The sequence below is a fragment of the Macaca thibetana genome, chromosome 11 (genome assembly GCF_024542745.1).
Source record: "Macaca thibetana thibetana isolate TM-01 chromosome 11, ASM2454274v1, whole genome shotgun sequence".
NCBI lineage: Eukaryota > Metazoa > Chordata > Mammalia > Primates > Cercopithecidae > Macaca > Macaca thibetana.
The window spans coordinates 97431243-97445894 of NC_065588.1; the positions used below are offsets into that span (position 1 = coordinate 97431243).

The 14652-nt window shown below is 39.8% G+C and overlaps 1 protein-coding gene across 2 annotated transcripts in view; it reads left to right on the top strand.

The window, feature by feature from the left end:
- The window catches only part of ANO4 (anoctamin 4), a 383617-nt gene that overhangs the window by 360616 nt on the left and 8349 nt on the right, over positions 1-14652 (top strand). For both annotated transcript variants that reach the window (XM_050750195.1, XM_050750196.1), the window contains 4 exons: positions 3817-3969; positions 4978-5125; positions 10451-10570; positions 14470-14575. In XM_050750195.1, the coding sequence (XP_050606152.1) occupies positions 3817-3969; positions 4978-5125; positions 10451-10570; positions 14470-14575 (527 nt within the window). The remainder of the gene's footprint in view (positions 1-3816; positions 3970-4977; positions 5126-10450; positions 10571-14469; positions 14576-14652) is intronic.

Consider the following 14652-nt stretch of genomic DNA (forward strand, 5'->3'; position numbering starts at 1 on the left):
ATAGTTAATCACTTCAAGACCAATATCATGTGGGTCACCTTTGTGCTATGTAAAAATGATTAGTTGGTTTGATTTTAGGCCATAATATTTAACTAGATAATGAAACTGATTAGGTGTCAGATAAACAAAAACTACCAATGAACTAAACACATTTTCCTTTTAAACTTGCAGTTATTTTCAATATAAATACAACCTGAAAGAACTAAACTCTAGTTGCATTTTTCTGTCGGTAACATCCAGTACTGTTAGTGATCGTAAGAATTCTCTCTGTCAGTTTTATTTCTACCTGATAGGTTTTCATTGTGTTCTGGCTTTTCTTCATTGTAATTACATGTCAGTCATTGAACTAGCATTATTTGATACCTGACAAGTCCTTCTCATACACAAAACTCCTGTAGTGAGTATGTAGGAAAAAGAAACATAAAAAAGTTGCTGTTTCTACTTTCATGAAGCTCACTGCAAAAGGAGGAAAAGGCAAAACACCATAAAATCAAGACAAAATAAGTTTTATGGTGGTGAGCAGAGTTGTGGCAGCTACAGAGGAGGTAGTAGTTAATTACAATTACGGAAGACTCAAGAGGGTGCATTTGAGTGTTCTCTTGAAGGAAGAATGACTACTTTATCAAAGTAGTCATAGAAACACTAAGTACATATATGATGTATACCCATAAAATCAGAATTGGCTACTAGTGTAGCCGGAGTAGAGGATTGTTTGGGAAACCTGTTTTCTTTGTGGAGTGTATTTGGACATGAGGCTTGGAAGTTTCCTTAGAGTCAATTTACTGAGATCCTTGAATGGCGTGGTGAAAAGTTTGGGATTTATTCTGCAGCCAGTGAGAACCTACTGAAACATTCTTTGTAGGGAGATGAGTGATGGGGTTGAACCAACATTTTAGACACACTGACAGCAGAATGATAGGGCAGGGAGCTGAAAGTTTGGAGGCAGAAAAAGCCAGTTAGAAAATCAGAGTCTGAACTCAAGTGGGGACAGTGCAGAAGAGGGAGAAATGAGAGACATTTTTGAAGAGTAATTGTCAGGACTAGGAGGCTAATGGTTCTGAAGGCTAAGCTAGCCGAGACCTGGTTTTTATGCAAGTTGATTCTGAAGGGAGGAAAGGAGGAGGGACATAAAAGGATAAATACGTTCAAGGATGAGGTTCAGAGATTGGTTTGGGGAGTGCTGTTTCTGTAGCATAACAGACAACTGGCAATTCCCTGAAAAGAGTCAAGGTTAGAGATAGAGAATTGAGAACCCTTATCAGAGAGATAATAATGAAGTCATGGGAGTAGATGGACTTACTAAAGAAAGAGAGAAGGCAAGAGAAAAATAAAACCCAGGTCGAAAGAGAAGGGAATGCCCACATCTATTGGTGCATAAAGAGCCACCTAGCACAAGCACCAAGTGTGAATGTGACCAAAGACAGGGGACACCTGGAGGTGGCAAAATAACCAAGATGAGGTAGATGGATTTTGCAGAACTCTGGAGCTACACCACTGAGATTAGCGTCCCTTCTTAGTTACTTGTTTTGGGCAAGTTACCTGACCTCTTTGTGCCTCAGTTTCCTTACTTGTAAAATGAGGATAATAGTACCCACCACATAAGGTTGTCATGAAAATTAAATGAGTTAGTGTATATGAAGTAATTAGAACAATGCCTGTTTTTACATAGAAAATGATATGTATGTGTAATCATTGTTTTGTTATTGTTACTTTCTAAAATCAGATTTGTAAATATATTTTTACTATTTTTACAGTCATATGTGTATATATACATAGTCATTCAAACAGCCAAATACTTCTCGTCCATGATGCCCAGTAAATTTTATTTTTTTTATTTTCCATTATGATGACTGGTTGTTTTGCATCAGAAACCACCCCCTTTTAAAACAAATTTTATTTTGAAAGTTGCAAAAAGAGTAGTTTCTATACTTTACCTTATTTTTGCTAATGTTAATATCTTACATATTTATTAAAACTAGAAAAGTTAAGAATACAATGCTATTATCTAATCTACAGACCTTATTTGAATTTTGCATTTTCCCAGTAATAACTTTTTTCTTGTTCACAATACTTCCAAGATCCAACATTACATTTAGATGTGTTGTCTCCTTAGTTCCTTTTAATCGATGACAATTCCTCAGTCTTTGTTTTTCATGATCTTGACATATTTGCAGAGTATTTGTCAGTAGTTTTGGAGAAGCTCCTTCAATTCAGGTTTGTCTCATGTGTTTGCATAATTGTGTTGGGGTTATTCATTTTTGGCAAGAATGCCACAGAAATAATGTTATACCCTCCTCAGTGCATCATATCGGGGTGTATAACATCATTATGTCTTATTACTGGTGATACTAGCTTTGATCACTTGGTTAAAATGATGTTTTCGGCTGGGCACGGTGACTCACACTTACAATCCCAGCACTTTGGGAGGCCGAGGCTGGCAGATCACAAGGTCAGGAGTTTGAGATCAGCCTGGCTAACACAGGGAAACCCTGTATCTACTAAAAATACAAAAATTAGCTGGTCATGGTGGTGGGTACCTGTAATCTCAGCTGCTCAGGAGGCTGAGGCAGGAGAATCGCTTGAACCCAGGAGATGGAGGTTGCAGTGAGCCGAGATCATGCCACTACACTCTAGCCTGGGTGACAGAGCTCAACTCCATCTCAAAAAACAAAAAGATGTTTTCCAGGTTCCTCTGCTAAAAAGTTACTGTTTTTCCCTTTGTAATTAGTAAAAATTATGTGAGGAGATACTTTGAGAATCTGCAAATATCCTAGTTTCTTCAGTATACTTTCCTCTACTAATTTTAGAGTGCTTTGATATTTCTTGCCTACAAAAATTATTACTGTGATGTTTGACTAATGGTGATTTTTTAATTTTCATCATTCCTCCTATATTGATTAATTATAATTCTACCATAAGGAAGAGCCACTCCTTATCTCCCCTTTATTTATTTAATCACTTATTTATGTAAGTATATATTTACATCAGTCTGGACTTAGATACTTAGTCTTTGGGCTATAATCCCATGCTTTCTTTTTTTTTTTTTTTTTTTTTTTGTTGAGACAGAGTCTCGCTTTGTCGCCCAGACTGGAGTGCAGTGGCCGGATCTCAGCTCACTGCAAGCTCCGCCTCCCGGGTTCACGCCATTCTCCTGCCTCAGCCTCCTGAGTAGCTGGGACTACAGACGCCCGCCACCTCGCCCGGCTAGGTTTTTGTATTTTTTAGTAGAGACGGGGTTTCACCGTGTTAGCCAGGATGGTCTCGATCTCCTGACCTTGTGATCCACCCGTCTCGGCCTCCCAAAGTGCTGGGATTACAGGCTTGAGCCACTGCGCCCGGCCCTATGCTTTCATTATTAATATTGTTTCATACAAATTGTTCCAGATTTGGCTATTAGGGGTGCCTTCAAGTTTGTTCTGTGTCCTGTTGGCATGTCCCCATCGTTTTTTGAGCATTTCCTTCCTTTCTGGCATCACAAGATGTCCCAGACTTCTCTTGTATTGTCCCTACCATCATAGCTCTGGAATCAAACCTTCCTCCAAGGAACACTGATTCCTTTGGTTAGACAATGATATTTAGGAAACAAGATCTGGATCCTAGGTCCAGATCTCATAGCTCCCAGGATTCCGTTGCTTCCAGGCCCAGGAAGTGCCTCTTTTTCCTGTCTCCTGGCCATCTTTCTGGAAGAGATGTCCCCTGTGCATCTGTATTGGGAAAAATGGGACTTAAGACAATAACGTATTCAGATTATGATCCCTTTGAAAATAGTAATGGAAAACCAATACTCTCTGTTATTTTTCCTTTTTTCTTTTCTAGTTCTTCAGTTTGGATTCACAACTATCTTTGTGGCAGCTTTTCCCCTAGCACCACTTCTGGCCTTACTGAATAACATAATTGAAATTCGACTTGATGCTTACAAATTTGTCACACAGTGGAGGAGACCTTTAGCTTCAAGGGCCAAAGACATAGGTAAGTTGGATTTACATATGTTTTTAAAATAAATATTAAACATCTGGCAGGTAAAATTTTAAAAGCCACAAACTTCAGATTTTTAAATTATGGTTTCCATGTAAGATGATTCACCTAATTTTTGCAAAGAATAATTGTATTAGTTTTAAATAATATTAGACAAGAAGTAAAGCTGCTATTTGGAAGTTTGTAATTTCCAGTGCTAGAGAATTTGTGCTTAAATAGTTTCTCAATTTGGTTATTTCTATCTTAAGATGCTTGAATCTAAAAATTTAGATTTGTTATCACTTATATTCTTTTTGAAATAGATCTTCCCTTTGCTTAACTTTGATTTGGTCTTTCCTAAATGTTTGCCTGATTTACATGAAGTATAATCCAGTTTTTCTAATGGCAGAGATTAACTTTGGTATTTGACTAGAGATGTTGAGTTGAATCAGACGCAGCCCCAATGAGAGTTGCCTGAGATCAAAGACTGTCTTTTATTCATCTCTGCATCCAGTGCTTAGCACAGAGCAGGCAGTCACCCAGCCAATATATGTGGAAGAGAATTGCATGTGGATGTTATTGCTAATGATGTCTTTTAACCTCCGTGTGAAACAAACACGCATTCTGTGAGCACCTACCCTGGGTCAGTGTGTCATGGGCAAGGCCCACAAAGATGGACAGAAGGGATGCTATCCATACCCTTAAGGAGCTCCCAGTCTGGTGGGGCTTGACATTATGTGTGCTGATCCTATCAGATGGTATTTTGGTGCCTTATCATTGACTAGAATTCTCTGCCTCATGTCTGATCCTGACTATTAAGTCATGAGCATATAGACACTCCCATAGAAACTTCCTCAATGCCAAGTTGTTTGCACAAATCCTTCCTCCTGGTTGCAACTGTCAGTATTTGGAAAGATGAAGAATGGACCCATGAAAAGGACTTTTAAAAATGAATTCCCATTTTTTCATAATTATTACCTCTGCTTTGTGTATGGAACTAATACAACACTTCTATTTGAATAGGAATTTGGTATGGAATTCTTGAAGGCATTGGAATTCTCTCTGTTATTACAAATGCATTTGTCATAGCGATAACATCTGACTTTATCCCTCGCTTGGTGTATGCCTATAAGTATGGACCTTGTGCAGGCCAAGGAGAAGCTGGGCAAAAGTAAGTTTGCTATAAAACCATTATACAATTTCTATTTCCTAGCCATTTTTTGAGGTTGGACACTCAGACAGAAGACTTTGCACTGGAGAATATGGAATACATGCCCAGAAGGAGAGACCTGTGATAGGGAAGGTGGAATTATGATTTATTATAAATAATAATAATAACACTGTCAGCCAAAGAAAACATGTCCTCATCTACCGAAGAGTTGGAGGACATACAAGTCAGACAGGTTTTAGATGGAATCCAATGTAAGAGTAGCAATTAATCATTTTCCCTACCCCCGACCTCTGCCCACTATGAATTTAGAAATGTGTGATATGCTAATGTGTATATCAAAAAAGTAGTATATGATGTGTGTATAGTTATATCATTTTATGAGTTTGCAAAAGGACAGTTACAATCTGATTTACATTGTGTCATTATGTGTAGACTCTGCAGATCTTACATAGGAAATATGGAACTATGTACTGAGTAGCCAGTAGGTCCTCAATAAGTATTTGTGGAATAAGTAAGTGAAAGACCTTTTCCTGGGTATTGACCTGACCAATGTCTATATTACCCCAAGCAGGTTGGATGGACTAAACTCCCTGGGAGGGGGATCAATTCTATGGCATTGCCTCAATGGTTTGCGAAGCCAGGGAAGTCTACATATGGTCAGATAAAGCCTAGTCAAAATTATAACACATCCCCTAGCTTTCATTCCTGTACCTTGGAAAAAGGACAAGTAGTCTTAACATACTTTAAAAATCCCTGTTTGGCTAAAGCCAAAATAATTAAATTCTTATTATGGGATTTAGATGTCTATAGGTCAGAGTGAGATGTGTTTGGGGATCACAGGGCCTTCTTAATAACCCAGAAATCACCCTCCGTGGGCTGCTGTCTACTTACACAAGCAGCCCTGGTTTACTAGCCTGAGCCAGATTGATTTGTCCTCTGCAGCCATGGTAGCTGATCGACCCCAAGGAGTTGAGTGCCACCAAATCCAATCAACTGAACTCATGCAAACCTGGTCTGGGTCCAATTTCATTACTCATGCAAACCTGGCCTGGGTCCAAGTTCATTATTAATCCTACATAAATGGGCTACGGCGTGAATGATTGAGAAATATCATAAAGCTCACAATCCAGTTATTTGAAAAGGCTTCTATAAAATTCTTGACTACTATAAGCATGTGGCCAGCCACACTAATTATCTAGCAACTTTCAGTGAGTATACCATCCCATTTTAAGAGAAATTTAAAGACACGTTATTTTGCCCAGGCATTTCTTTCTAATTGCAACTGCCGTTGACATTCTCTGCTTGGCTTAGCCTAAAAAAGCTTACCTTCACTGAAACCATTTTCACATATGATTTGATTCTCAAAACAGCCCTGGGAATGGGACGTGCATTATTATCTTCACTTTGAGGAGCAGGAAAAGATTAAAAAAGGTTAAGCCCAGAATCACAAGGCAGAGTAACCCTGGGAGTCCATGTGAAGGTAGAACCTCGACTCACTCTCCATCTGTACCTCACAGCCCTTGAGGCTGTCCCGTAACAGTAAACCCCCTGGGGTTTCCGTCTCAGTGGTGTTTCTGTTCTTTCCCAAATTCAAATATGGTGAAATCTACCTTGTTTTACAGGGAACCAAAAAATAAAATGGGAACCTTTATGCACAATTGATAGTGAATCAAAGCTTTAGAATTTTAACAACCTATTAGATTTAAGACAATGTCCACAGCGATTAAAGTGTACCTAATAGCCTCCTTATATCAATTTTATTGGGCTCTTCAGAGCTTTTCTTTTCTTTCTTTCTTTTTTAACCTTTCTTTTTGACTTAGCCTTCTGCCACTTTCAATTTATATATCTGCCTTTTGTTTTCTAATCCCCTGGTCATTTTTCATGTTTTCGAATAGTTAAATTTATGTATGTTTCTTCATGAATCTTATTTTCTGCCTCACTGGCCACTCTATTACTTTTCAGGGTTTTTTTTTTTTTTCTTTTTCCCATTTAGAAATGCTTTAGAAATTACTGAACTCATAAGAGTAGCAGAATTGTCAAGGTATAGAAAGTCATAATAAGCCTTTGGGGTAGTACAGTGATTGCTGGCTCATCCCTTTCTTATGTATTAAAGGATTTAAAAGAATAAGCAGCGAATGGCTTTTACGGCAGAATTCTCACATTTAAATGAGTGTGTGGTCATCTCAGAAGTTACATGGAAGAGATATGCACCCTAATCCAAATGGCACTACCCTATATAAGACATTTTCGACATTTTCTTTTTTTTTTTTCTTGAGACGGAGTCTCATGCTGTTGCCCAGGCTGGAGTGCAGTGGCGCGATCTCGGCTCACTGCAAGCTCCGCCTCCCGGGTTCCCGCCATTCTCCTGCCTCAGCCTCCTGAGTAGCTGGGACTACAGGCGCCCGCCACCGCGCCCGGCTAATTTTTTGTATTTTTAGTAGAGACGGGGTTTCACTGTGGTCTCGATCTCCTGACCTTGTGATCCGCCCGCCTCGGCCTCCCAAAGTGCTGGGATTACAGGCTTGAGCCACCGCGCCCGGCCAAGACATTTTCTAGATCTTTCTTGGAAGTGCCTACAGAGGCCATCTACCACTCCTTTAAGAAAAATGACTTTATATTCAGAGGAAACCCTTCCTTTGTCTGTTACTTTTTTCTTGGTACTTCTCAATTCTCCCTGATCATCAGTGTAGCCTCATCTCCCTCTGTCTCATTGAGAGCTGGTTGTGGGTCACAGTGAGAGTATATAGCATTCCTGCCAGTAAACCCAGTGACAGGCATGGGCTCTCTACTACCTGTGACCTTCCTGCTATAACAATGGGTCGGTGAGTTGATACTTGCATGCCACTAGCTGAACTTTATACAGCAAAGTGTGAGAAATCTCACTTGCCTGAATTGATGACCACCTCGACTATTTGGTTTTGGCAATAGATGTCGGCAATAACTAACAGTCTACAAAAGGTGAAAGGAATTAGTGAAATGCCTAGCATCCATTTTTCCCCCAATTATGGCAATGATATGGAAGGAAGACATACACAGCTGATAACTGTGTGTTCATACACTAGGTACACATTTAATGTTTTGCACTCAGGAGTAATTACCCACTAAAGACACATTTTCAACTGGGATTTATGACTGTCATTACATGCATAGGCCAATGAGACAGGTGTTTTATTTAAATTTAAATTTTCTGAATGGAGTTTTGGAGCAGAACAACCAATGGACAGTAGTGTTAGTCTTGATAAAGCCTTGGGGCTGGTCTGTGAGGTAAGAGTGCAGGAGGGGTCATGAATATTCCATTTCAGTGCTGGGCCTTTTTTATTCACCAGTTCCCAGAACACCGTTCCCTTCCCACAGCTCAGATCTTTAGAAAGACTCTGCTAAAACTTACTCCCTCTCTGTGACAGCTAATCATCATCAAGGCACTCATTTATTTTCATGTCCAGTTCTAGACAGTTCGTAGGTAAGGGAGACATCATTCCAAATTACCTTTTCAGCGAGTAGTAGGGGAGGCCTGCTGCCATTTGGATTAAGGCATGTTACACACCCCCTGACCATTTGTTTTCACCTATGAGTGACTTGACAAATGGGCCCTTCAGCTTGGTTCATTTTTTTTAAGGCCATGATAAAGCCAGTGATTTGTCTTGAGCAAGGCAACACGCAGAACCCATGTGTTCTCACAACTGTGTTCATGTCATCATTTAGGTTTAGTGTTCAGCAGCTTGGAAAAATCATGCCAGACGTGTTAATGAAGAGAATCTGAAGATCATTATTTATTCATTCAATCAGTAATTATTTATTGACCCCCTGCGAGATGCAAGAAATAAATAAAATGAATAATCACCACTCATGTTTATCTTACTTATAGGCTAAGATCTGTATTACGTGCTACACATTCATCATTTAATTTAATCCCCTCAACAACCCTATGAGGTGAGAACTTCTGTCACTTTAAGAAGTTACATAAATCGGGTGTAGTGACACATGCCTTTAGGCCCAGCTATTCAGGAGTCTGAGGTGGGAGAATTGTTTGAGCCTGGGAGGTCAAAGCTGCAGTGAGCCATGATCGCACCACTGCACTCCAGCCTGAGCAACACACTCAGGAAAAAAAAAAAAAAAAAAGAAGAAGTTATATAATGTGCCAACATTACATGACTAGAAACCAGCAGAACTAAGATTTGACCCCAAAACCCAAGCTTTTGTATGTAAAACACTGTTTAAAGAAAAATGTATACAGGATGTATCTAAGTGCTAATTTCACCCAAAGTTTCAAACATTGTTATCTCGGTAAGTGCATATGTTCGCCACAATGTTCAATATGTAAAACTGTTCAGACACTGGTAGAAAAGATGTTTCTGAGAGTACTGCTTGCTGTCATACTTTTAAAATGTCCATTTTCTTGAGTGGAATTATTGACAGAATGATTAAATCCTTGATTTTATCTACTCATTCAATCTAGAATGATCGATAGAATCACATACTTTAGTTTCCTCCAATCAGATCAATTCAATATTTATGGGATTCCTACACTGTGTAAGACTGTCCTAAGTCATAGGATACATAAATACCTAAGATACCTGCTCTGCTCCCAAAAAACTGCAGTCCAAAGGAGAGGGCATATATGTATGCTGCCAACTCTAGTACAAGCAATCTGGTAATGGTGGACTAAGTATAATGGTACTACGGAGAGAGGGAAAGGAGTGAGACATTGTGACTGGAATGATTAGGTTGTCTTCCTAGAAGGAGTGGTGTTTCAGGTGGCCACTGAAGGATAAATACTATTTCCACTAGTAAAAGAAGAGGTAGGGAATTCTAACAGAAAAGATAACGAGCAGAGGATGAAAACATCAGAAGCTTTCAGGGAATCTAGTCCAGCATGACTGTAGCATGAGATATGAGTTGGTGAGAGGGGGTCATATGCACACCAGACATATTTGGAACATTTTGGGAATATCTATAAACATATATAAAACCACTAATGAGGAACTGTGTTTATGTGTATCATCAACAAAAGAAGCTGTGACTTACATATAATTTATGCCCATCATGTAATGCTGCTTTTTACCTATTTCACTGAAACATTAATTGGAGTAGAGATGTTCTGTATGACGATTCTGCAGAAAAAGACAAGAACCAAAACAAGCAACTTGTTCTGATTGAACATGCCTAGGGCTTTCCAGTACATCCCAACCTGAGTTCTGTTTGACAAGGAAAGGCCAGTTACAGGCATTTACAATTGCAGGGACGTCTGGGAAGCAGGGTCTTCGGGGAACTGGATACAGAGAAGGTGATCAGTGTCCTAATGGTAGAATTTGCTTCCTCTTATAGGTGCATGGTTGGCTATGTGAATGCCAGCTTGTCTGTATTTCGAATTTCTGACTTCGAGAACCGATCTGAGCCTGAATCAGATGGCAGTGAGTTCTCGGGGACTCCTCTTAAGTACTGCAGGTGAGTGTGGCACCCAGCGTGGCTCTGAGTAAGCTGAGCTGGCTCCACCGTGGAGAGATTTTACTCTGAAGGCCCCTTCTGGCTGAGTGTGTTTAAAGCAGTGACTGTCAATCTCAACAATGCATTAAAAGCACATGGAAAATTTTCAAGCCTTCTCTTGCCCGGGATGCATCCCAAACCAATTAAAACAGAATGTCAGGCGGTGGAACTCAGAAACCAGGTGCAGTCAGAATTGAGAACTGCTGGCTTAAAGGGAAAAACCAAAAATATAGTAGTGAAGGTTATACCCTGGCTCCAGGGACTCAGGGACAGACAATCCCCATGGGGGTTGAGTGACAGCTGTTGAGGGCACTTGTCTTTGTTCTGCTTCTCTCTCTTGCCCAGAGTATATCACATCACATTTCTAAATGTTGAACAGCTCAGAAGCATGTGGAAAGAGGCCCAGTTCATTTCAGGTTCCACCACAGTAGCCTCTGCAACATGTGCTCATTCTCTCTTTCTCTCCCTCTAAAACGAAATTAATTAAACTGTTCCTCTTGATGTGTATCTATACAAACATACATGAAGGAGAATTGGTTGAGCACCTACTCTGTGCCAGAAACTGTTACTCCACTTAATCATCACATCAGCTTTCTAAGTTAGGCAATATTATCTCATCTGACAGATGATAAAACCATTCACTAAAAGCTCAATGAGATTACTTGTATAAAGCTCTTGAAGAGTCCAGATGACACCTTTTTCTCTTAATACTTTGATGTTATAAGAATTTTGTGAGCTCACACCTGTAATCCCAGCACTTGGGGAAGGCAAGGTGGGAGGATCACTTAAGTCCAGGCAGTCAAGGCTGCAGTGAGCTATGATAGCACCACTGCATTCAAAGTATGGAGCAAGACCTTGTCTCAAAAACAAAACAAAGAATTTTGGAGATCCCCATCATGACAGTCTATGTTCTCCCTGTAATCAAAGCCACAAGGAAGAACAGCCGTCGAGTCCTAGATGCTTTGACATAGGGACTTTCGTAATGATTCGCTTCAATCCATCATCTTACAGAGGGTGAGGCTGAGGACCAGAAATGGTAATTGATTTGTCTGGAGAGATACAACAAAGCTAGAGTAGAATTCAAGGCTCCCAACTTTCATCACAGTGTTCTTTCAAGTAGCTTCATTAGTGGACGTGCCACACGATGTGGATATAACTCTCTCCCACCTGCCACACAGCCCGGAAAGGACTCTAGACAGAGTCATCGTAGTGAGGCTCCAGCGTCACTCTTTCTGGCATTAATAATGCTTAGGGATGGGAATTTTCAGCTTTCTGTGAACCAAAACCAGATGATTCTTCTTTTGTAGATTAACCTTGTAACCACTTGCTATAAAATAATGTCTTCTTTGTCCCTTCTCTTCCCTTTGCCTGTAATTGATTTTTTTTCAGAGAAATGGCACAGGCACAGAAACTGATGTTGAGACCTGTTAGCAGCCTAGATTTACCCACTTAGTCCCAGTCTAAGAAACTAGATCCTAGAGAGCAGAAATTGGGTTGGCCTGATAGAACAAGTGACATTCTGCTTACCATGTGGAGAAGAGAGACGTGAATACCCAGTGAGCCTGGGCAGGGGCAGTTTAAGAGGACAAGAGAGGGTGAGAGAAGGCAGGGGCTCCCCATTTCTGTGCAGTGACAGCGCACCCTCCACCCCTTTAAACACTCATGCCAAGTTCCCAGGTCTCATTGGCTGTCGCATCTCATCAGATGGCTTATTTCCTTTCCCACATGGAGTAACAAGTAAGATGGGGAGAAAGACTGGCTGGAATATAATCTAGTGCCGCTCCCTGTTGCAGTCTGGTGGAGAAGCAAGCAATTAAGCAACAGTTGATGCTTTCTTCAGCAGATTTTCCACTTGCTTGTCCAGACCATTTCATACATGAAATTATTTAGTAAACATTGTTAGAGGCATACAGGATCCTAAGTATAAAATGCTTCAAAATAAAATGCCAACTATTATTTGGAGTTTAAAACTTTGTAATCATTTGAAAATAAGATAAAAATACAGAGTCTTTCTCCTCTTCTGCTTCCTGGCTCATAATTCTTCCTGCCTGTCCCACATAGTAACATAAAAGTATGTTCCACAAATTATTAATGTGAATGGAGTTGTTGATGCTGGCACCATTAAGTTAAAATATGATTGTTTTGTTTAGCAGTTTTCTTAAAAGTCCCCTAAAGAAAACATTTTCAAATTTCTAATTAAAATCACATAAAATAATATTTTCAGATTTGTTTTCAGTCATATAGCAGGTGAGGCACCTGGATCAGCTCTCGGGCTGAACACACCTAAACATGTAGAGAAAAATTTAAAAACACCTTCTCAAATGCATCGATGACCTGGGAAGAATATTTGCTATTCTAAGGCAGAAAGGAGTGGTACACAGAGCATTGCAGCCAACTTTTACCCAAAAGGAATGTGCTGAAGTGAGTGGACTTGAGCTTTCTTTTTCAAAGCTTTCCATGGTTCGGGAAAGTGAAAGAAAATATAGAGTCCAGGTGAGGTGGCTCACGCCTGTAATCCCAGCACTTTGGGAGGCTAAGGTGACTATATAGCTTAAGGTCAAGAGCTTGAGATCAGCCTGGGCAACATGGTAAAACCCTGTCTCTACCAAAAAATACAAAAAAATTAGCCAGGCATTGTTCTGCACACCTGTAGTCCCAGCTACTTGGGAGGTGGGAGGATCACTTGAGCCTGGGAGGCAGAGATTGCAGTGAGCCAAGATCGCAGCACTGCACTCCAGCCTGGGTGACAGAACAAGACTCTGTCTCAACATAAAAGAAAATATAGGAATGACCAGCCTGTAAGTATATACTTATATACTATATAAAACAACCATAATATACTCACACTAGAGTCTATTATACAGCATTAAAAATAAACTGCATGCAATAATGTGAATGAATCTTAGTAACATAATAGTAAAAAAAAAAAAAAAAAAAAAAAAAAAAAGGCAAGCCCTAGCAAACTACATAGAGTATAGTACCCTTTCTATAAAGTTCCAAAACAAACTAAATAGTACAATATTCAGACAAATGTATATACATATAAGTTAAAGATAAAAATGAAATTCAGGGTAAATGAAGCGATTGATGCAAGTTCCTGGTAATGTTTTAGTTCTTGGGCTTCACAGTGGATTTATGAGAGTATGTTGTATTATTAAAGTATTACTTTAATGGAGTCACATGGATTAAAGTTCTCTGAATAGTACCTGGCCCCCAATAGGTATTCAGCAAACATTTGTGGAATTTTATGCCCATTCAAAAGTGATAGCTGGAGGATACATTAGAAGGACTCTTCTAGTGGCAAGTGGCAGAAATCCAGGGTAAACTGACTTAAACAACAAAAAAATGTATTGGTTCAGGTAACTGGGAGATTCAAGGGGTGATATGAACTTCAGTAATGGCCGGATCCCAGGCCTCAAGCAGTGTCAGCCGGATGCTGCTTCTATGCTGGCTCTGCTTTGCTTTCTTGACTTCCTTCTCAAGCAGGCTCTCTCGCTCCATACAAGGCCACCAGCAGTCCCAGGCTTTTGCCTTCCATGGGCTTATTGATTTTTCACTAAGTGATAGTTCCAGCAGACATCTTGATGATGTCACTGATCAGATCTGGCTCATCCTTTGAGCTGAGATCAGGCAGGTGGAGGGGGAAGTCCTAGCCAACCCACACAAATGTTTCCCCAGAGGAGAAGAGATATTGTTTTATCAGAAGAAAAATGCTGGACAAGCAAAACAACAGATATCTAGTATAGAGAAACTGTTCAAACTTCTCTCCTATTGAATGAGAACTATATAATGAGAATGGAAGAGATTTTAGAATCAGAAAAATCCTAGTTTGAATGCAACATTCTCCTGTGTCTTTATAGATACCGGGACTACCGTGACCCGCCTCATTCACTGGTGCCCTATGGCTACACACTGCAGTTTTGGCATGTCCTAGCTGCTCGATTAGCTTTTATCATTGTCTTTGAGGTAAGTTTCCTCAGCCTAATTCTTTATTTCCTTTGACATAATGAAGTTAGTAGGAGTAATAAATAAAAATAAGTAGT